The following is a 23,532-nucleotide window of genomic DNA, read 5'->3' as shown; positions in this document are numbered from 1 at the left end:
TACAATAAATGGAACCTATCTATAAAGTTTTAAGATTAGAGGATATTGTTTGAAAAAAAAATGTGTAAAAATAGGAGTCAGAACGAAGAAGAAGAAGACATGACGATACCAAAATCAATAGGGTTCTTTCGTACACCAAATAGAACCTATATGATAAGTTTTAAGAAAGATTTAAAAATACGTGATAGGATGAAGGAAAAGGAAAAGAAGACAAGTCGATCCCAAAATCAAAAGATCATTCTAAACCATGGAAAACTTATGTGCCAAGTTTTAGAACTTCGGAAGTTTGCTTTCAACAAAATTAATAGGCCTTAGAAAATTAAGAAGAAAAAAAACCATGTTAAACCAAAATTAACAAAAAGACTTTGAGAAGAAATTGACGCCAAATTTGCTAGGGTTCCAATATGCTTATACCAATAGAAACGCACGTACCCTGTTTTAAATACCTAGGACTTTCGTACAAAACACAAAACAATCTGAGAAGAAGAAAATAAAACAGTTTATTTATAATATATTATTTATATTACATTACAATAATCCAACTAACTTTCTTTTCAATATTTAGTTTAATACACAAACTGACCTATAAACTATAATAATATTAAAAGTTTTTAAAAACTCACCTGAAAAAAATTTCTGGAAAAATCTCCACTGGAATTCCTTACCTGCCAGCGAATGGCCACTAACTGAGGGGCTCCTGGAAGGTGCGCTGTTTATATTCCTGATTTGGATGCTGGATTTGTACCGGTTGGTTGTGGTTCGGTATTGGATTTTTCTGTGTGAAGGATATTATTATTATATTAAATGGAGGTGATTAGAATGGACATATAAGTAGAGAAGGAGCGGGAATAGAAATGGTTCATGAAGGTTTGGGATGGGAATAAGAAATGATAAACGAAATAGTGTGATTGACTTCGCAGTGGCATGGGATTTGGCTGTCATTAACGTTCTTTATCACGTTCTTTATGAAGACAGAAGACCAATATGTTACCTATAGTGGGAGGGAGGGAAAGTGAGATAGATTTTGTGCTGTGTAGAGGGAGTCAGATAAAAGACGTAAAGACATAATGGTGTGTGTAGCTAGTCAACATCGACTGTTGATAGTGAATGCGGAGATAAGGTAAGGCGGACAGGAAAGCAAGTAGGATACCAGAAAGTAAAGTGGTGGAAGTTAAAAGACAAGAGTTGAGTCTTTAAGAGTAGGGTGCTGGAAGAGTTTGAGGAAAAAAGTAAATGACTAGTAAGAAGCCAACGGTAAAGTTGTGGTGCGAGAGGAAGTGGAAGTACTAGATTAAACATCTGGTAAAGGGCCTCCTAGAGACAAATAAACTTGGTGGTGAACAGTGCAACAGAAGGTTAGAGAGTAGAAAGAATCTAGAAAGGGGTATGACAGATCTAAAAGAAAGGAAGATAAGGATATATACAGATAGCAAAGCGCGCTATAGCTACTACTAAGGAAAGATAGTCTGCACAGCTGTATGAAGAGTTTGAGACACCCGAGAGAATTGCTAAAACACGGGACAAGTCATCAAAGGACTTGACCCTCGTGAGGCAGATTAAGAGTGCAGATGGAAGAGTGTTAAGAACCGACGTTAAAATAAAGCAAATCCGGTATGAGTACTTTAGAAAGTTGCTAAATGAAGAACACCAGAGAAGAGACGGAGAATGCGGGTTCCCAAATGTGAATATAATACCAGGGATAGCGAGACATGAAGTTGTTGAGGGGTGTAATAGGATGAAAAATGGTAAGGCAGTTCGACCTGATGAAATACTTGTGGAGGTTTGAAAGGCTCTTGGAGAGGAAGGGGTTGATATTTTGTAACAAATGATGAGTAGCATATATGAAGAAGAAAGGATGTCCAATGCATGGAGAGAGGGTGTGATGTTATCATCGTATAAAGATAAAGGAAACATTTAGGTATGTAAGAACTATAGAGGGATAAAGTTAATGTCGCATACAATGAAAATCTGGAAGAACACTGTAAATTGAAGTTAAGGAGAGAGACATCCATAGAAGAACAGTTTGGGTTTGTGCCAGGAAGGAGGACAACGGATGCCTTGTTTGCTTTGGGACAGTTGATAGAGAAATACTGCGAGAAGAAAAGAGAGCTATATTTGGTATTTATAGATCTTGGGAAGGCGTACGATACAGTTCTCTCCCATACATCTATGAAGATGTATGGGAGAGAAATGGGTTCCCGAGAAGTACGGAAGGCTCTTGAAGGAAATGTATGAGGGAGCATACACCAAAGTAAGGACTTGTGCGAATTGACGACCGAAATTTTACCAGTCACGGTTGGTTTGCATTAAGTCCTACCTGTTTAATCTTGTTATGGATGTACTGACAGAAAAAGTAGGGGAGAGAGCTCCTTGATCAATGCACTTTGCTGATGATATCGTGTTAGTAGAGGAGAGCAAAGAACTGTTGGAGGGGAAGTTGGGGTGTTGGAGAAGGGCTATTGAAGATGGAGAACTGCGGGCTGGTTGGTTTAACTGGAAGCGAATGAGCGAGGTACTTTGTGATATAAAAATCGGGGAAGAGCTGAAAGGAAAGATATACAGGAGTGTGGTGAGACCTACGTTGGTGTAGGTTTAAAAGATTCAGGAAAATAAGATGGAGGTAGCTGAAATAAAAATATTACGGAGGATGTTGAATAAGACTAGAAAGGACAGGATCAGGAACCACTTAATTGGGGAAAGAGCCGAGGTGACGAGATTGATGGAAGGAGAGGTAGAGGAAAACCGAGAAGAATATGAAAGGACTGTGTGGTAGAGGACCTGAGAGAGGAAGATTTAGGTGAAGAAGAACCGGTAGACAGAAATGAGTGGCGACGAAAAGTAAGGAACAGCGACCCCTGGAAATAAAAAAAGCTGAGGAAGAAGAAGAAGGATAGGGGTGGTAAAGCCTTGTTTTAGGCTACATTCCTCTTCTTGGAGTTTTTCTGTATGTTTGGGAGGATTTTCTGTTAATGACTTAAGACCAGCGTAGGAGTCGAGGTAGGAGTTTGATGGAGCTTAACATTATGCAATGAGTTTGGGAAACTATAGAAAACCAATCTTCCCATGTCCTTATGTAAATTAAATCGACTATGAAGGAGTTATGTAGTTTTGTCGATGGCTAGTGGGTGCATTCTAGGAGCTAGAATGTTAGGTGGGATGTAACGGGATTAAAATCTGGTTTGTATAAATCTTTGATTTATAGAAAAGTTAAAGGTTGACACTACGATTGCGTGTCGGTACATATTTCGGAAGATTTCTTTAGAGATATTGGTAGGAGTTTTTTTCAGGTAAGAAGTAGAAAAAGATCATGCAATGAGGTTAATTATCGATTTTATGTCCGAAGTGAGTTCGTATGAGGAAATTTGTCTAGACTAGTGAGTGTATATGTGTGTTTCTATGTTGTGGGAGCGCTTTTTCTGGCGGGACATTTGTGTGAATATGCCGAGTATGTGCCGCAATAGTTTGAACCGGATGGTGCATTTGCCATTTATAATTATGATTTGTGATTTTGTCCGCAGTTTGGAGAGATAGTGGCCCTTTGGTGGTATTCTGTATTGCGACGTTCGCTTTGGCAGCATCTAGAACAATATTTTAAGCGCAGGGGGATAACGTTATTCGATCCAGGGATCTCACAACGTATAATCTTCAGTGTTTTAGTGCTTCTGAGAATTTTTGTTCTGAGTTCTCGAAGACTAGAACAAAGTGTATAGGGATGTTATTTTAGCGGACAATTATTCTGACAATTTAAATGTTAGGGAAGTGGCCTTATGATTGATGGTCTTCAATGTTTTTTTGTGAAAAATTTTTGTTAACGCCTGTCATGCGAGATGGAGGTTTGATTTAATTTTGGTTGTGACTTTTGTGGAGTGTTATTGAAATATATGGGGCCAATAGTGATTATCACGATATTGTTTCTTAGTTTTGTCTGGAATTCATGGATATTTAGGGGTTAAGGTTTAGGGTTTTGTGTTGAGGGGTGCGGTTTTGTCTAATGAATAGACTTTTAAGTGGGCTATGTTATTGGGAAGAAGTTCGTTTGATTTTAAAATATTGTTGAGAAGTGTTTTGTTGGCAAATGTTTGGTGGGATGTGTTCTATAAGGTATTGCTTAGGTTGTGTTGTCTTGTTGGGTTGTCTTGTGTTTTTTGTTGTTTGTGTGTGATGGTTGTAGGGGATGGTTCGAATCGATTGTTTGAGTTGATTGTTATGTAGATTGAGTTGTATGTGTTTCGTTTTGTGTTTTTTGATTGTAAGGTTGGGGGTAAAGGTTCAATAGGTATTGTTTCTGTCGCAGGTTCATGTTATGTGTTGTTTGTAACTGTAATGTTAATGTACTGTAATATGGGATATAAGGTATACGGGGTGATGTGTTGATTTTGGATTTGGTTGTAAGTGTGGCGGATTTTTAAGGAGAGTTGACTGTAAGTGACTTGAATTTTGATAGATGGGTAGATTTTGAGTTTTAAATAAATAATCGGTTGAATATGTGTTGATTGCGGAATTATTAAGGAATGCATGTGTTTAGATTTGTTTATGTGATGTTTTCTGGGACTGGACGGCGGGGTGGAATGGGTGTTTTTTGATTGGATCTGTTTGTGATGGTTAGGTATTTGGCTACGGGTAAAACTTTGAATTTTTTCTGCAGAGGTTTGGCATTAATGGGGTTTGTTGTGTAAAGGTAGGCTATTTTATTCAGCTAGTGGGGTTTGACTGCAGAATTTGGTTAGAGATGTGGTTTCTCTTAATTCTAGTAATCGTAATAGTTCCGTATACTCGCCGCTGCTTCCCTGAGTTCCTCAGTTGTTTGAATCGGGCGTCCATATATATATTAATGGACACTCGGAACAACTCGACTACTGTATTTGTATGAGTTCTAAGTTGAGATCTTTTGAGGATTTTGTGACATAAAGTTGTTTGTGTATTGTGTCATTTGTTTGATGTCATATTTTAAAGAGCTGTCTAAGAAAATTTGTAGTTGGTTGTAATACTCTGTGATTTATGGAGTGACTATGAATGATGAGTTTTGATGTGTATTTTAGTGAGTGTAGTGTCTTTGTTGTGTGTAGTTAGTAATTTGTGTGTTGTATGTCGTGTCAGTGTTTTGAATGTCAGTTGATGTGTAATTTATTTGAATGTCAGATCTGAAATGGTCCAGACTATGACCTGGAGGATGGTAATTGTTGTGTTGTGTGTTTTTGGTTGCGTGATATGTAAACGGAGGTACCTCGAATTGTGATGCATATTTCGGCTAGATAGAGTTTTTTATTAGAAGATGGCTATTTTTAAGTAAAAACTTCTTTAGCGATGTTGAAGACTTTTTTGATGGGAAACAAATCATTAAATACGCGACAGATTTTTGCGACCGTCATCAATACTTAAATTGTTCGCACCGAGGCACAGCCCGAGAACTGTTCTACGGATCGTGACATATAAGGTCTTGCCGGAAATAGAAGAAGGTAGCTAGTACAATTGAGGAAAAAATAAACGTATCGGCATTGCCAAAGGGGCATTACATTAGATCTCCGTTGTTATTGGTGCTATTGCAGCGTGTGATACATTAAATGAAAGGGGGGATAACGATTATATTAAGATAAAAAACAAACAAGGCGACTACCAAAAAGGCACTGCACAGTATCTTGATTATTAATGAACGTATAATTACATACGAGATATAGGGCACTACGGATGAAAATAAATCTACTAAAAACCTACTAAAGTCAAAAAAATTTTGATTTATTGACTTTAAGAAGGCCTCTGACTGAAAACAAAATAAACAACTGATACAATTCTAAAATGCGATATACAAATGAAAGGGGAGGGGATAACGATTATATGAAGATAGAACAACAAACAAAGCGACTACAAAAAGAGCACTGGACAGCATCTTCGATCTTAATGAGTGTAGAGTTACATACCAGCAGATATCATAGGTCACTATGAATGAAAATAAATTTACTATAAGACAAATTTTGATTTATTGACTTAGAGAAGGCCTCGTGCTGAGTACAAAAAAACAACTGATCGAATCTTAATTTGCGACATAGAATATAACAAATATATTAAGATAGCAAAAACAAACTAGGCGACTACCAAAATTGCACTACACAGCATCTTCGTTATTATTGAACGTATTGTTATGGTTATGGTAGATCGGAGTAAGGCCCAATTGTAAGCCCTTCAGACACTTAGACCTGACTAGTACTAAAGGGACCTCCAATCACAGGTTTGAATCTCACAGGCAGAGTAGATGAGCCCTGTATTGCCAGGGCGTCAGCCCGTTCGTTCCCTTCCATGCCTGTGTGTCTCGGTATACATACCAAGTTAACCCTATTGGTCAGCGCATTATCAGTAAGTGCTCTTGCACTTGCTGGGCTTTAGGTTTTTTCTCTTCTATTGTTTTTTTTTTAATTTTGTATTTTCTATTTTTATTTCTTTATATTCATATAATACTATTTTCATGGTACAGGGTATCCCATGAAAAATGTAGAATAACAAAAAAATATTCTGGTATCCATTATATTTAACGGGTGGTGTGGTTTATTCCCATTATATACGGTAGATAAATAGAAATACCACAAGAATATAGTTTCAGAACCATTTAAATAATCTCTACTTTAAAATAAGACGTTTCATCCAAAAAATGTTTAGGTAAATTGTTGCATTTTTTCGAAATTGAATATAAAAAAAATGTTAACCATATTTTTTATTATTAAGTATTTTATAAATTTTCCTAAATTTGTGAAACGTTTTTGTATCATAAGATAAACTTTACCAGTGACGTAGAGCAAGGTTCAAACAACTCCTAATATTGTAACAGGATACAAAAATACTCTTTTATTCTTTTCTTCTAAATTTAATTTAATTAACTTGATAAAATAGTAATTTTTTTCTTTCAGCTGAAACAGGTACTCGAAAACCTAAACAGAGGGACTTTACTGGTATTGGTAAGTTAAAATAGGTGTATATATTGTGTATCATAAATTAATAATTGTATTTTTTTAAGAATGGTGTTAATAGTGACAGTGGCCTTACAGCCAAAGCTGCTACTTTTGAGGGTATCGAAAAGTAAGTAATATTTTAAATTATAAGTACTCCTCCCAGTTTAGATAAATCGTATCAACTGTGATATTAATTGAAACATGTAAATAACTGTGCACACAAATAGCTTCTATTCATCAACTAAATTAATATTGTTCTGGTGCTAATATATATAATCAAAAACCATTCTACCATATAACGGTGTAAGTTTTAATTTACATCTTAACAAATTCTTCCATCTTTGCGGTTTCGTGTCAACATTTTTGCGTCTGCCAGTGTCACTTATCTTCTCTCCAATATCTTTCCGATTATTTCATTCCATGTCTGTTTTGGTCTTCCTCTCTTTTTGTTTTTCAATATTTTTGCTTCCCACACTTTTCTCACTGGTATGGTATCTTTAGTCCGATGTAAATGACCCCACCGACTCTACTGTCTCTGTTCCATAAACTCCAATGTGGATTGAATTTTCAGTTTGTTCCTTATATCTGTGTTGCTTCTTCTATCCATTTTGGTAACGCCTTTAACTCCGTTTAAAAAATTTATCTCTAGCCTGCATCTTGACTTTTTGCCGTTCAATTAGTACCCGTGATTTGCTGCCAGAAGTCAGAACAGGTCTATAAACTGCTTTGAAAACTTTCATTTTTGTATTCCGGGAAATTTGTACTCTGCTATTGATTCTGCTTCTAGAGATCCTGTTTCTTCTATTATTATTCTTATTATATTTGTTCTATTCTTGTTCCTTTGTTCCAATTTCTATATTAAGTTCTTCTCTCGTTTCTCCTATTTGCATAACTTTTTTTTTGTTAATATTTATGTTTATTCTGTTTTCAGTGAGTACTTATTTCCATATTTCCAAATTATTCTGAAGTTCTTTTTCAGTTTTTATATTCACATTAAATAAATAGTGTTGGAAGTCCTGTCTTAAACCTCCATTTATTGTTAACGTATCTGATGTTGAATTATTAAATACTATTATTATATATATTATATATATATATATATATATATATATTATTTTTCTCATTGTATATTTTTTGTATCATTGTTAGTAACTAGTTTTCCATTCCTTTTTCTCTTAGTATTTTCCATAGTTTCTGTCTTGGTGCTTTATCGAAGGTTTTATGTCCAGAAATGCTACGTATACTTTCTTTTTCCTTTACAGCGCTTTTTATGTTATCTGATTTAAAGTAAATATACAGTGTGTCCGTAAAGTATGGAATAAAGTCAGTATTTCCTAATTGAAAAGCCTTTTTAAAAAAATCTAAAACACGTCGATTTTTAAATTTAATGTTCCAAATTTTACAATAAAATTTTATTATACAAGGTGATACACATTACAGTGATGACGTAATAGACTCTTTTTTTTTAATGTAACACCCTGTATTTTAGGACATTTTTAGATCGATAAAAATGAGCTGATTCCAAAAAAGTATAATACTGGGGATCTAACGGATATAATTTGAACGATATGCTCTTAGAAAATTAATTTTTATTGATTTATAATATTAATAAATTATAAATAAATTATAATAAATAACTTGAAAGTAATCCAGTAATTAATACATGACTTAATCTTAAATGTTCGAATTGTAGCCCCTGTTGTATTTGACAGTAACCCAAACGTTGTACAAATTCTTGTAGAACCTTGTTTATGCTTTCTTGAGAAATATTGTTTATTTCTTTACGAATTCTTGTCAATATTTGCAGGTTTCGTTTTATAAACAACATTCTTTAAATGACCCCACATAAAATGATCCAAAGGATTGAGATCTGGCGACCTCGCTGGCCATTCAATATGTCCACGTCTTCCAATCCACCTGTTCGGAAAAATTTCGTTTAGGTACCTTCGAACATCTAAAAAAACATAATGCGGAGGCGCACCATCCTGTTGAAACCATAAACTTTTATCAAAACCTCCAAGATTAATTATACTGGGGAATAAATTAACTAAAGTAAGTACGAGATACCCACTTAAAAACTGAATATATACTGGCCCGTTTAAATTACCTTCGAAATAGTAGGACGCAATGATTTTATTTCTTACAATGCCAGCCCATACGTTTACCTTTTGCGGGTATTGTGTATGATGTTCCCGCATCCAGTTGGAGTTTTCTTTTGCCCATTATCTACAATTCTGACGGTTGACCTCGCCATTTAATTTGAATGTAGCCTCATCAGAAAAAATAATATTTTGAACCAAGAGAGGGTTTCGGTGGCTGTTATCCATCATTATTTCGCAAAATTGTATTATTTTATCTGGATCATCCTCGTTTAATTCCTGTACAACTGTGCATTTTACTTACTTTTACGTACTTTGTGTACCATTGTTTTGCAAACATCGAGATCACTACTAACCTTACGAACAGAAGTGTGCACATCTTCTTCAAAAGCAAGTAGACCATCTTATGTTGTAGCATAATTTACAGAGGGACGACCTGATTTGCATGCATTTTCAACTTACCAGTTTCTCGAAATTTCTTTTCAATCTTACTTACTGTTGACTGCGTGATGAGTATTTCAATTCTTTGCTTTACATTCAAATTCATTTCTACTTAAAATTAATTCTAAGCAATAATATAGAACATTCACGAATTAATACAATTATTGTACTACTTAATTGTTATTGAACGTTAATAAAAATAATTACAGTTTACCAAAAACTAGAAGTAGTCTACTTTTTTGCAATTGATAATAAATAATTTATTTTCTAGGCGCATATCTTTCAAATTATATCCATTAGACCCGAGTATTATACTTTTTTGAAATCAGCTCATTTTTATCGATCTAAAAATGTCCTAAAATACAGGGTGTTACATTTAAAAAAGAGCCGATGACGTCATCACTGTAGTGTGTATCACCTTGTATAATGAAATTTTATTGTAAAATGTAGAACATTAAATTTAAAAATCGACGTGTTTTAGATTTTTTAAAAAGGCTTTTCATTTAGGAAATATCGAATTTATTCCATACTTTACGGACATACTGTATGATCTTGTATACTCGTAACATGTCTAAATCCACTTTTTGGTTCGTCTAGTGCGTATTCTGTCATTATTCTTTATCGTTTGTTATTAACTTCTAAGAGTTTCATACATGTACATATCAACGTGAATCCTCGGTAGTTATTACATTCTCTCCTAATTCCGTTTTGTATATGGGTACTATTAGTTACACTTTCCAATCTTCTGGGGTGCCTTTATTTTTGCATATTTTATTCATTATTTTTAGTAATGTTTGTTCTCCAGTTTTCCCATGTTTTCTATAACTTCTGTTGTTGTTCTTTTCACTCCAGGAGCTTTGCCATACTTCAACTTTTTTATTGCTTCTTCTAGTTCTTCCTCGTTTATTGAGTTTTCTGTCTTATCTTCCAATATAGATATTATTTAGTTCTTTGTAAATGTCGCCTTGGTTTATTTCCGTTAATAGTATTTAAAGTGTTGTTTCCATTTTTTAACTATTTCTTTTGTTTCTGTTATTAATTCCCCATTTGTATTTTTAATGCTGTATATTTTGTGTTTTTTTTGTGTTCTTATCATCTTCAGTGTCTGTAGCATAGCTTGTGGTTACTTTTACTATCTTCTTCCATTTTATCTCAGAATTTTCCCAATTGTCTTTGCTGCTGTTACTAATATGTTTACCTTTTCTCTTTCATTTGTTTATTTATTGTAATTCTCGTTTGATTTATATTTCAGATATTGTTTCCATTCATTTTTCTTCACTTTTACTTGCTTTTTTATTTCTTCGGGTCACCATGCTGTCTATTTCTTTGTTGAGGCTTTTTTACTTGTTCCACTTACTTCCTTAGCTGCATTCAGTAGTAGATCCTTATTGTTTTTATTGTTCTAAGGTTTTCGTTTACTTTTTTTTAATATTTTTGCCATTTCTTTGTTTCTTAGTTTATACTTTTTTATCGTCTCTTTTTTAATTGGTTTTTCCTTTTCTGTACTACGCTTTTCCTTCTTTTTTATTTCTTCTCGTATGTTTGATACTACTATGTAATGGTCGCTGCCTATTTCGGGTACACTGTGTACTTTTGTACGAGGGAGAGACGTTTTCCGAGTCCATGAGAGCAGCCCAAAATCGCAAGAGATGGAGAGAATTGAATTGAGAATTGCATTGTAGGAAATCACGATCCTCAGCAATGAGGAAACGACAAGAGAGAGTGTACTTTTGTACCCGTCTTTTCTTCTACAATTGCTTTCAACTTGTATATAAGCAGTTATGGATTTTTCATTTCGACTTTTGACTTTTCTAGTATACATGTGGATTTCTTTGTGTTTAAAAATGTATTAGTTATTGTTATATTGTTTAAAGTGCAAAATTCTAGCAGTCCTCTTCCATTGTTATTTCTGGTCATTTCTACAAATGGTTCTATATTTCTGGTGTAGATTTCGTCTTTTTATTCCTACCCTACTGTTGAAATCCTCTGCAATGTATATTTCTCCTCTTGCTGCCTGTATTGCTAACAGTAACTCTCCCCAAAATTCTTCTTTGTTTTGTGCGTTATCATCTTCGTTTGGACCATATACTACTATAATAGTTTTATTACGGCTACACTCGTTATAATCATTCATTAAAGTAGTATATCATAGATATTAGTAATATTCTCTCTGACCATGCTTTCCAGAAATATATCTGCAACCTATACCTGCAGCTGCTCTTTTGTATTTTGATATCCCACTATATACTAAGGTATTATTTTCCATTTTTAATATTCCTTATACTTTTTCTTGGTCTCTGATATTGCTAGTATACTTAATTCTGCTGGCTCAAACTCCTCTACTAGTTCTATTTCTTTAGCACGTATGCTCTTTATGTTTCATGCTCCAATTTTCCAAATCGTATGTTCATTTTTTTTCTTACTTGATGTGTCTACGTGTTTTATTGTTTTCATTCTTTGATTTAATTTATTCGTGTCCGTTGTCATAGCCAGGGTTTTGTCAGTTTTGCCTTTGTCATATTCCTTGTTTTTGCCACAAATTGTCTCGTTTTCTGACCTCTCTTAAGTCTCCACTACTACCCGTTTTTTTGCATCTCAATATTTTTAAAAATGCCTTTCTTTTCCCTCTCCGTTCCTCTCCGTCTAGACTGATCTTTTTAAAACCTACTTTTACTCTTTTACCGTTTTTCCTGAGTTCGTTTTTCATTGACATTTTTCAGTTATGTCTTTTCTCATTTCTCTTTCTTTAGTTGTTAGATCATCATTTATGAATCCCTTTTCTCCCTTTAACTTTTTCAGCTGAATCTTTTTTGCATTGCTCTTTCTATATTTACTTCCTCGTTTAGGTGTATTCTTATAAAATTTCTCATATCTTCTTTTATTTTCTCTTCATCTGTATCAATATTTAATCCAGTTACTACAATTTTGTTTCTTTTTGATTCCTTTTCGAGCCTTTCTAGTCTATTTTTCACCTCATTTAGACGTTGCTTTGTATTTTCTAATTCCTCTTTTATTTTCATCTCTGACTTTTTTAATTCTATTATCTCTTCTGTATATTCTCTATATTTCTTTTCTCATTTCTCTTAGTTCTTTGTACACTTCTCTTAGTAAATCTGTTTCCATCTTTTGCAAGCAGCAGGACTGCGAAATGAGTTATTTCACCTCAACCACTCCTATCAATCCTTTCTTTTCTATAATTTCAATATATGCGTTTAAATTAATTAGCCGTTAAATTTTGTTTTTGTTTAAATCTATTCTATTTTATCCGACTTTCTGTACACATAGGCTACGTCGCAATCAGATTTGTCGCAGTTTCGTTGAGTTGGGAGTCAATGTTAGCTATCGATTTTGCGTGTACCAGCCTCACTTTCTGTTTTTTATTATAGAATTGACCAATTTTATAATTAATTTTGTCTGTTTATTATCACTGTTGTTTTTGGAGTTGTTTATAAACGGAAAATGGAACGAAGTTTCTTTAAACCAACTCAAGTTTACTTTAAATTGTTCTTAAAATACAAATTAAACGTCAAAATAAATATATTTTAAACTGAAGTTGTTGTTAATTTCCAATAAAACTAGTAAATAATACCTAAATTAATTGCCTCAGTTTGGGAATTTTCTTTAACATCGAATTTCACTAAGAAATTGAACAAAATTTTAATACATTCCTTGCCAAATAAGTTTTATATAAGTTTTTCCGATAAATACAGAACTGATTACTTAAAGTTTAACAGAATCCTTTTTTTTGCCTGTATATTACTACATTTGGTGCTATTTATAAATTTCGTTTTAATAGTCTTTCACTCCAGTAATAACTATAACCTGAAGACAATACTTAGTTATAGACGAAATATCTATTTTGCTATTGCTATTTTTCATCTCTTTTGACATATTATAATTATTTGTAGGTTTAAAGTGAACAATAAGGATCTTTTTCCAATAATAGCAGATCTGTAAGTATTCACAATATACTGTTTTTGATCGTACAAATAAGCTAATTTTGTGGATTGTATGCTCCATAAAATTTGCGAACACTCTCTTTAAAAGCTCTAACTTTTTTGGGAAAGATGCTACAAAATAAATTTTATTAATTTTAATAGAAAAATATTTTAACTAAATAATTTCATAATAGTTGTCACTAATAGTGCTTTTAAAACCGGGTAAGAACCCAGACTCAACCAAAAACTACTTACCAATCTCTCTTATATGCCATTTTTTCAAGAGATGCGAAAGACTAATCGTAAACCGCATAGTACAGTCAAGCAGAATTGCATACCACTACAAGCTGGGTTCAGACCAGATAAATCGTGCCCCAGCCAAATTATCAGCCCGCAGAACACATAGAAGAAGGATTTAAAAATAAACAAATATACACTGGTCGACCCGAGCTCACAGCAGACCACAGAAGGCTGTTGATTAAAACTGGATGATACTGTCATGCTGGAAGGAAAAAGGAGCCGATGGAGAAGACAAACTAATGGCCTGGCTCAGGGTAATGTCAACCCCATTCTCTCGTACATACACAAATAACTAACCAACTCCAATAGAAAACCGTCTGTTTTGCTAGCCCCAACTACCTCAGAAAATCACAAGAATTCATGGAACAAAGCAAGTGGACAATTGAAATGGAAATCCAAAAGTTTAAAATCTTACTATCTTTTTTTTTAAGACATGAAACAGTTACCGGGCCGAAAATTTTAAACTTTTGGACACGAAAAACTAAAGTAAGTAGTTACGTTAAACAACTCATCTCAATGAAGTTCAAAAAAACACATGAGGTTGCCGTAATTTAAAAAGATCTTTTTATTTTAATACCATGGATCTTCAAGCTAACTCTTCGATGGTTTCTGCTTTATGGAGACTGAAGGATACATCGAGAAGCCGGATGAGGTCGCAAAATGAAAACGATTTCACAATAAAACCACAGAAAAAGACGATTTCTTGTTCTTTCGGCTCTACGTTGTACATCCTCCGCTTGAATGATTTGAGAATAACAAATGTGACGGTGGTAAGGAGTAAGGCGAAATGGAGAAGATACTAATGTCTAATTTAATATATGAAAGACCTGTTTTAGCCTCATCTAAAGACTTTCTTATAAATCTTAAACCATGTTAAGCACCTTCGGCATTGGAGACCTATACATTTCACGAATGAGTCTAGTCTGTTGTACTGAATCGTCCTAACTGTATTATGGGAAAGATTATACCTCTAGGAATAATCAAAACGATCGAAAATATATACCAAAACAACACAATAAAAGTAAAAGTAGAAGAAGAACCAACCGACCCTATTGAAGCTGGCAATGGGATAAGGCAGGGAGATTCCCTGGGTTCTCTATTGTTCAACATGATTATTGATGAAATAATAAAAACAACAACCTAAAATAATCTGCTATTCAGACAATGCAATACTACTCTCTCAAAGTGAAGATGATTTACAACGTCTGCTGCACCAATTTAATATAACTGCCAGAAATTTTTTTTTTTTTTTTTTTATTGAAAGAAAACAGAAAATTGAATATGTTAATTTCCCCAAAAAGACAAAAGGCGTGGTTATAACGGCAAATTTACTAAGATGTAAATTGGAGCTGGAAGGTCAGATAATAGAACAAGTGATGAAGTTTAAATACCTTGGCATCACATTATCTAGCTACGGAAAGCTCAAAAATGAAGTAAAAGATCAAGTGAATAGAGCAAACAGAGCCGCAGGCTGCCTTAATGAAACAATATGGAGAAATAAAAATATCGGGAAAGAAATGAAAGGCGGAATTTACAAAACAGTCATCAGACCAGTAATGACATACGCGGCAAAAACACGACCTGACACAGAGAGGATCAAAAGGATGTTGGAAACAACTGAGATGAAAACACTTAAAAAAATTGATGGTAAGACACTATGGGACAGAGCTAGAAGTATAGATATACACGTAGATGCAAGGTAGAGAACATCAAGAAGTGGGTAAGAAATAGAAGAGTAGAATGGAACGATCATATAAGCCGAATGACAACAAATAGACTAATAAAGACGACAAGGGGTGGTTCGCCAATAGGAAGACGATCAGTAGGAAAACCACGAAAACGATGGAACGACAACTTACTGGAGGCACATTGAAAAACAGACAGAGTCATGTCTACCTAAAAAGAAGAAGAAGAAGAAGCTATTTAGGAAGTCGAAAAATTTGTTACCGGATCTGTCATGGTTTAGATCAGAATTTATTTTAGACAATCGAACAGAATCATGTGTCCCCGGAATAATAAGCTAACAAATGCCTTAAAATTGGCTAAACACATATGTAGGAGATAAAATAAACTAAAGGTACTCCATGGGCGTATCTCAACCCCACTTAATGGATAACCTCAGAAGAGACGAAGGTACTGTGGATACGGAATGTACTAAACAACATTTATCTACAGCCTAATAAATCACTCGTACCAGGACATGAGTTAAATTGAGAACTTTCAACAAATCGAGGGTAAGGATTATTCAATTTCAGGAGTAACAGAGTTAAGTGGGTCCATGCTGTTTGTTCCATTGTGACTGGGGAGAGATGCAGACTTCAAATCATCTATTAGTCGGTACAGATATGAACTCCGTGTGTACTCTGTTGTTTTGGGTGTATGTACGTAGCATCTTTCAAACTTTATACCATTTCAAAAAAGTTTCACACATATATACAGAGTTTCAAGTTTTGTGACAAAGTCGGGTATGTCTGTTATTATAGGAGATACCAAAAAAAGTACACTGTACCGTATCATATATTTTTATTTAAATGAAACACCCTGTATTTCATTTTAAATTTAAAATCCGCTTTTTCGTTACAAGAATACAAAGTTTTTTTACGTTATCCAGTGTATTTAAAAAGTTATAACCAAATTTTAATGAAAATCGTAACAACTTCGACGCCCTGTATAGTTAAAAAAGATGTACAAATGCAACGACCTGTTGCAGCTATAGTTTTTAAATGATTGTTAAAAATCATAAAAATGATTGATTTTTATAATACTCTTTAAATCTAATACAGGATAAATCAAAAACAAATTCATTATTTGCTCAGTATGTTTAAATGCGTCACCCTATATTGTATTGTATCATCATATCACCATCATAAGCAAAAGTCAATGTAATTTAATTTGTTTAAATATTTTCTATGCCTATAATTAATAATAGTTTTAGATATATTTTAAGTGAATGTAGCGAAAAAACGGGTATTTCAAGAATTAAATTTATTATTTTTATTTACTTTACTATTTACAACAATCTTTTTGATATCTCCTATTATAGATGTAACAGACTTTGTCACAAAAGTTTATCACCATATATATATATATATATATATATATATATATATATATATATATATATATATATATATATATATATATATATAGAGAGAGAGAGAGAGAGAGAAGAGAGAGAGAGAGAGAGATGAGTGCCTTAAGAACCAGCAAAATAACGCAAAAGATAGAAAACATAATACGTTGTGAAATAAAAAGAGATAAAAGTAGTAGAGGTGAGAAATTATCGATATTAACCTATAATTTACTTTACATTACATTAGAATTATCGAAAATTTCCCACCTTTAGACGTTAGCTTATGAGCTGATTGTTTTATCCAAAATTAAAATATTGATCAATAATAAACTATGATTTGAGACGTCGCATACACTCTTCTCAATACAGAATTATCATAGCTTGTTATTCTGTATTCGTCAACACAGAATTAATTATCAAATTACTACTAATTAAACTGTTTACTTACATTTGCTTTATTGCCTTCAATCAGTTTTTACTTTATGCGAAATTAAAAAAATGTAAATATTCGACGTCATACTTGTAATATTATGACTGAGTCAACTAAATAGTTCATAAGCTAACGTCTAAAGGTGGGAAACTATCGATAGTCCTAATGTAATTTAATGTAAAGTAGAGGTTTCTATCGATAATTTCCCACTTCTACTACTTTCATCTCTTTTTATTTCACAACGTGTTATTTATGTTTTCTATCTTTTGCGTTATTTTGCCGGTTCTTAAGGCACTCATCACTGTATATATATATATATATATATATATATATATATATATATATATATATATATATATATATATAAATATATATATAAATATATATATATATATATATATATATATATATATAAATATATATATATATATATATATATATATATATATATATATATATATATATATAAATATAAATAATTTTTGATGTTTTTAGTCGAGTAATTAAAACACCCTACGAACTAGATGTACTGAAATACGTTACTGAGGTGTCTTCAGCAGCACATAGACATGTTATGCGATTTGCTAAAGCCGGAACATTCGAATATCAGTGTGAATCAGAATTCTTAAACTATTGCTACAAACATGGCGGATGCAGACATACTGCGTATACCTGTATATGTGGATCGGGGATTAATTCGGCAGTTTTGCACTATGGGCATGCTGGAGCCCCCAACAACTTTCAACTGGAAGATGGAAAATTGTGGTAAGTTATTTTAATACTTTTTTAGGTCTTTTGTTTGCCATTATATGTCAGAATTGATAGGAAAAAAATGGGATTTTGAATGGGAAAACTCAAGATGCTAGAATAAAATTAGGCGAAGGTAAAAAATACCAGGTAAATGTAAAGATAAGTGGGTTCGACATGGATACAAGGGGCCAAGAAGCTATTCAGAATCTATATCTACAGACTTTTAAGTGGTAGACATCGCTGCCATATATGAAATTATCATACTTTTTTAGTTTTGATGTTTTAAATCACACGTGGAATCATCTACGGAAGAAATGATCTTTCTCTTCTTCTTAAGGTACCTATCCGTTATAGTCCAACATGGCCCTTTTTACTTTATTTATTGCTGTACTAAATAGTCTAGTGGTAGATAGTGAAAACCAGTATCTAAGATTATGGAGCCTGGAAATTGTTCTTCTCTCTTGTACTTCTCCATGCAGTATAAGCTGCAGTAGACCATAGTGATATTCCCCTTTTAATCAAACAATAACATAACCCTAAAATATTAAAATTGATAGTAAATATCTTAATCCTTTGATATTCTTACCTCACAAATTCACAAACAACAAATAATACCAATCGCACAGAATGAATGTTCATAACCAAAAGTCCTTAGTTATTCTTCACACAATTAAAAAAAACAATATTTCAAACTTCTTATGGGACAACAAATTAGAAATGTTTGGAAAGGTTTTTAAAAACCCCGTCCATTGTGACGTCAGAGCTTATGTAGTCCATTAAAGTGGTTCAGAATGCCTCAAAATTATGAAAAATTTTGAGTAAAACAAAGAACCTGATAATATCAGCTTCCTGAATCAGTTACTTATCTTTTTTATTTAAAATACTGCATAATTACTATTATTTATATTTTTCGTTGTAGCCTTTTTGATATGGGAGGCGAATACTACGGTTACGCAGCTGACATTACAGTAACTTTCCCAATTAACGGCAAATTTTCTCCACAACAAAAAATCATATATGAAGCTGTTTTAAAATCAAATCAAGCTGTTCTCAAAGCTGGTAAACCAGGAGTGTCGTGGACTGATATGCATTTATTGTCCAATAGAGTCTTGCTAGAGGAACTTAAGAAAGGGGGACTTCTACAGGGTTCCGTAGATGATATGATGGCGGCTGATATTGCACCTATCTTTCAACCTCATGGTTTGGGACACTTTGTTGGTTTGAATGTACATGATGTTGGAGGTTATTTAGAAGGAAATCCGGAACGACCTACAAAACCTGGATTAAAAAGTTTGAGAACTGCTAGGATTTTAGAAAAAAATATGGTACTAACTATTGAACCTGGCTGCTATTTCATTAATATCGTAAGTATTTATCTTTATTCCCAACATTTAACACTAAATCAGGTTAAATCTCACACACGTGTGTTTCTTGTTCGTTTTGGCGGTCTTACAATAGGACTTTTTTCTTCTATAACTGTTGGATCTAGTCTGATTTTGGCTGACTGCACAACTTGTTTCCATCTTGAACGATCGTACTTAATAGTTGGGTCAGTGGGTAGCCCCATTGTTCTTAGATCTGACCATATATTGTCTCTCCATCGCATTCGTGGGCGTCCTAAGGGTCTTCTTCCTGTGGGGGCTTCCTCCCATAATAACTTGGCAAGGCGGTTATTAGGGAGTCTATGGACATGGCCAGCCCATCTTAGACGTTGGGATTTAATCTCTTGGACTATATCGCTCTTCTGAGCATTTTCCTTTCAAAACATCTAAATTTTCTTTCAGTTGCTTTGGTCAGGGTCCACGTCTCACACCCATACATGAGCACCGGTCTAATCACCGTTTTATATTTATATTATTATATTTGCACATTCTGACCGGAACATATACTTTGCGGGTAACATTAGCTGAACTTTTTTACTTAATAACGTTTTATTTGTTTTAGCTATTAGATAATGCTCTAGCTGACCCTAATAAGTCCAAGTTTTTAGTCGCAGATGTCATTAACACTTATAGGAATTTTGGCGGTGTTCGCATTGAAGATGATGTAGTAGTTACAGAAGATGGTATTAGGAATTTAACCAAAGTGCCAAGAACGTAAGTAATTTGTATTTACATTAACCTTGTACGTTTTTGGTTCTGTCTTTAAATTCGCAATCTTTTTTCACATTGTGTGCAGTCAAATGTAGATGTATCTGATGTGTCTCAACGAGTCGGATTGTTTTGGACAGATTGTGGATCTTTGGGACTACAGGTGATGAATCTACTCTCGGATATAAATACGCAAAGGAATTCATAAAGGAATGCAATAATGGGAAATGCAAAAATGGAAGAAATAATGAGGGCCGGAGAAAAATGTCATTGATCAACATTTTGGAAAATAGTTTGGTTGAGCCTTTTAATAATGTCTCAACCGTAAGTCTCTTTTAATGATTTAGTAATTCATAATAATGATTGTTACTATAGTTACTGAATATTTTATATTTTGAAAATAAAATTATATAAAAATTGATATAACCTGTAGGAGAGAAGTGACAAGAGCAACTTACCTAAACATGAATACCTTGGTAAGCAACCGCAGCGTTAATATAATAACCAGGTTCAGATTTGTCAAATGCTATGTTTTTTTTTCTGTCTTGTGTTATGGAGTAGGCTTGAACCTACAATGAACCCTCTTGGGCCTTAGAAATGTGGATTACAGACATATAATCAGAATGTCTTGGAAGGATCACGTCACGAATGACGGAAATTTTGAGAATAATTGGAAAAACAGAACTGTTAATATTAATCAAGATAAGAAAGACCGCATATCTCTACACCAGATATATGTGCTCTCAAAACTAATCAGGGAATGAAAAATAGGGGCTACAGAGAACCTGTGTAAGCAGTGTTCTTGCCTGAAGAACATCCGTGATTGAACTGGCTTTGTTTCACGTACACTCCGGAGAACGGCACAAAACTGTGCATAGTTCGCCGAAATTGTTGCCTACGGCCGCTGATGGAGATCGCGATTTTAACAGCACTCAGCACTACAGGCCCTAGAGTACTTTGGCTTACATAGTTTTGACTAGATTCTTTCACTTTTTCCGATTCTTCACTGTTCTCTCCAGCCGCTTTTTCCAATTTCTTCTGTGTCAGTCCGGACGGTATCAAACGACTTCCTTCGTAGTCTCCTTCTTCTTTTTTTCCTTTGTTCTCCGGCTTGCAAAACTTTTAGGAAGTTTCTTTCTTTTGACATCGTAAAATATGTCCCAACCATCCAAGTGTCTGTGCCTTATTTTTGTGTGTTATTTTGGATCTCTTATATATTTCCATTAGCTCGTGGTGTGTTCTTCTGCGCCATTCCCCTTTAGTATCCTTTATACCACCAAAAACATTTCTTAAGATTTTCCTCTCCCAAATGTCTAGTTGTTTTTCTTCTTTCTGATGAATTATCCAAGTTTCACATGCATACAACACCGTTGGTCTCACTATTGTTTCATAAGATCGAATTTTGTCTTAACAGTGCATTTAATGATCCTGCTGCTTTGCTACCTTTCAACAACCTTTTATCTATTTCTCTCTTCACCTCCTCTATTTGTAACTTTTACTCCAAGGTAACTTCTGGTATCTTCTCAAAATACTCTCTCGCATTCATCCTTAAAGTGAATTATTTTCTTCTGCATTTTCCCTTCTCATTTCCGTATACTTGGTTTTTTCCTGATTTAAAGTCAGGCCATACTTTCTAGCTTCTTCTTCAAATTTTGTGAACATTTTTCGAAGTTCTATTCTTGAACGTGTCAGAAACACTAAGTCATGTGCGTGACCTATGCACTGTTGTCTTTTGTTCAGAATGGTGCCGCTTATCTGCATCTTGGCTCCTCTAATTATCTTTTACTAGTCTAGTACTAGGTTGAATATGTCTGTTGACAGGAGATCTCCCTAGTTTAATGCTCTATTCACTTCCTTCTATCATGACTTATTGAGTGTATTAGCGTCATTTTAACTAATCGTATCAGTTTCTCTGGTATTCCTAGTGATCTCAGTGCTTCGTATAGTCCGTTTCGTGAGATGGAGTAGTAGGCCTGTTTCAAATCAATAAAGAGCATATACAAAAATTCGTATAATATTGATCAAATTTGATATCTAGTGGTTCCATCTTATGTTTTAGACTATGCACAAGTTTTTATAAATAATAACTTTTTTTTGTAAAATTAATAATAAAAAAGTTTCCCATATGATGCCGACTTAATTGGACACAATCTACATCAACATACTGGCCAACCGATACAAAACTAATTTTACTCCTAGAAAAATTTACTGCTAAATAAGTTCATTAGAAAATACAAGCAGATCTGAATTAGAAAATGTTCCCTGGATATGATCCAATAACTGTTACTGCAATTCTAAGTGTCTACTGTCCTTTATTGTGGAAAACTGCACAAATTATCGTAAATAAGGCAAGCCTAAGGAAGACATTAAATCTTATAGACCTATTAGTCTACTGCCAATGATGTCAAAGGTTTTTGAAACGTTGCTGTATGATAAATTATAACTAATTCTCTCAGAACGCCAAATATTACCCCATCAGCAGTTTGTATTTAGACAGCAACATGTCACAGCAAAGGAAATTAATCGCATCTGTAATTTTATTAATGTTTGCTGTTCGGCAGTGTTTTTTTGATATTTTTCAAGCTTTCTGTAGAAGCTGGTACATTCGGTTAATTTACAAAGTTAGACAAATTCTTCTCCTAAACTATTTTCTTATCCAGTGTCAGAGTTATGAAATCAAACTACCTATTCCAGTCAAAAGTTCTCCGCATTATTACAAATACACCTTGATATGTACATAATTCTTTCACTACTCGTGATCTTTAAATGAAAACCGCCAAAGAAAAGATTGTAAATTACTCACACAAATATGAAACACGACAAGAAAATTATTCTAGCAGCTTAGGGCAAAACCTCATTAGGGAAAAACCAAACCGAAAACTGAAGCGACACACTTCTAGTGACTTTCCAACAGGAATATCGAATTGATTTGATTATTTCGTTATTTATTTATTTTTTTTATATTGGGGATCAATTTAATCTTAACTTATCATTATATCATACGTTTAAATCCCTTTCCACTGAAAAGAAAAAAGTACTTCTATACATAAAAATATATATTGCATGAGTATATGCAACCACTGTTACATATATCATGAAATGTTTGCCTATGTTATGGATCAACTATGTTCAAAACATATAAGGTTTTTTTACCTAATATTGAAGAATTGGGACATTTGTATTTATTTGAAGTGTTTAATCAGTTACATTAACTTACCTATGTTATGTTACAGTGTCCAGGAGATTGAAGACTGGATAGCGGGAAAAGATGACGACAAAAAGTATGCCTAATATTGAAAATATCCCGGGAACTTTATATTTTGATAATCCTTTGTATTCATATTATTTTTGTTATTATTTTACCCAAATTATTCTAGTATTACTATAACTATGTGATACAGTTTTTTACAATATTCGTATTGAAGTGTCAACTTTGAAATATTGTTAGAGTTATTAAAATATATTTATGCAGA

General features: G+C 33.5%; 1 protein-coding gene across 1 annotated transcript in view; it reads left to right on the top strand.

Annotated features, from left to right (window-relative positions):
* The window catches only part of Dip-C (dipeptidase C), a 37,941-nt gene extending 14,409 nt beyond the window's left edge, over nt 1–23,532 (top strand). The window contains exons 4-10 of the mRNA XM_072546730.1: nt 6,897–6,944; nt 7,004–7,065; nt 13,387–13,431; nt 17,715–17,984; nt 18,889–19,333; nt 19,914–20,065; nt 23,293–23,532. Of these exons, the coding sequence (XP_072402831.1) occupies nt 6,897–6,944; nt 7,004–7,065; nt 13,387–13,431; nt 17,715–17,984; nt 18,889–19,333; nt 19,914–20,065; nt 23,293–23,350 (1,080 nt within the window). The 3' untranslated portion in view covers nt 23,351–23,532. The remainder of the gene's footprint in view (nt 1–6,896; nt 6,945–7,003; nt 7,066–13,386; nt 13,432–17,714; nt 17,985–18,888; nt 19,334–19,913; nt 20,066–23,292) is intronic.

This window comes from Diabrotica undecimpunctata, chromosome 10, assembly GCF_040954645.1.
Source record: "Diabrotica undecimpunctata isolate CICGRU chromosome 10, icDiaUnde3, whole genome shotgun sequence".
In the NCBI taxonomy this organism is placed as follows: domain Eukaryota; kingdom Metazoa; phylum Arthropoda; class Insecta; order Coleoptera; family Chrysomelidae; genus Diabrotica; species Diabrotica undecimpunctata.
Note: the sequence above shows the minus strand (reverse complement) of the source record. Positions and strands in the feature narration are given on the sequence as shown.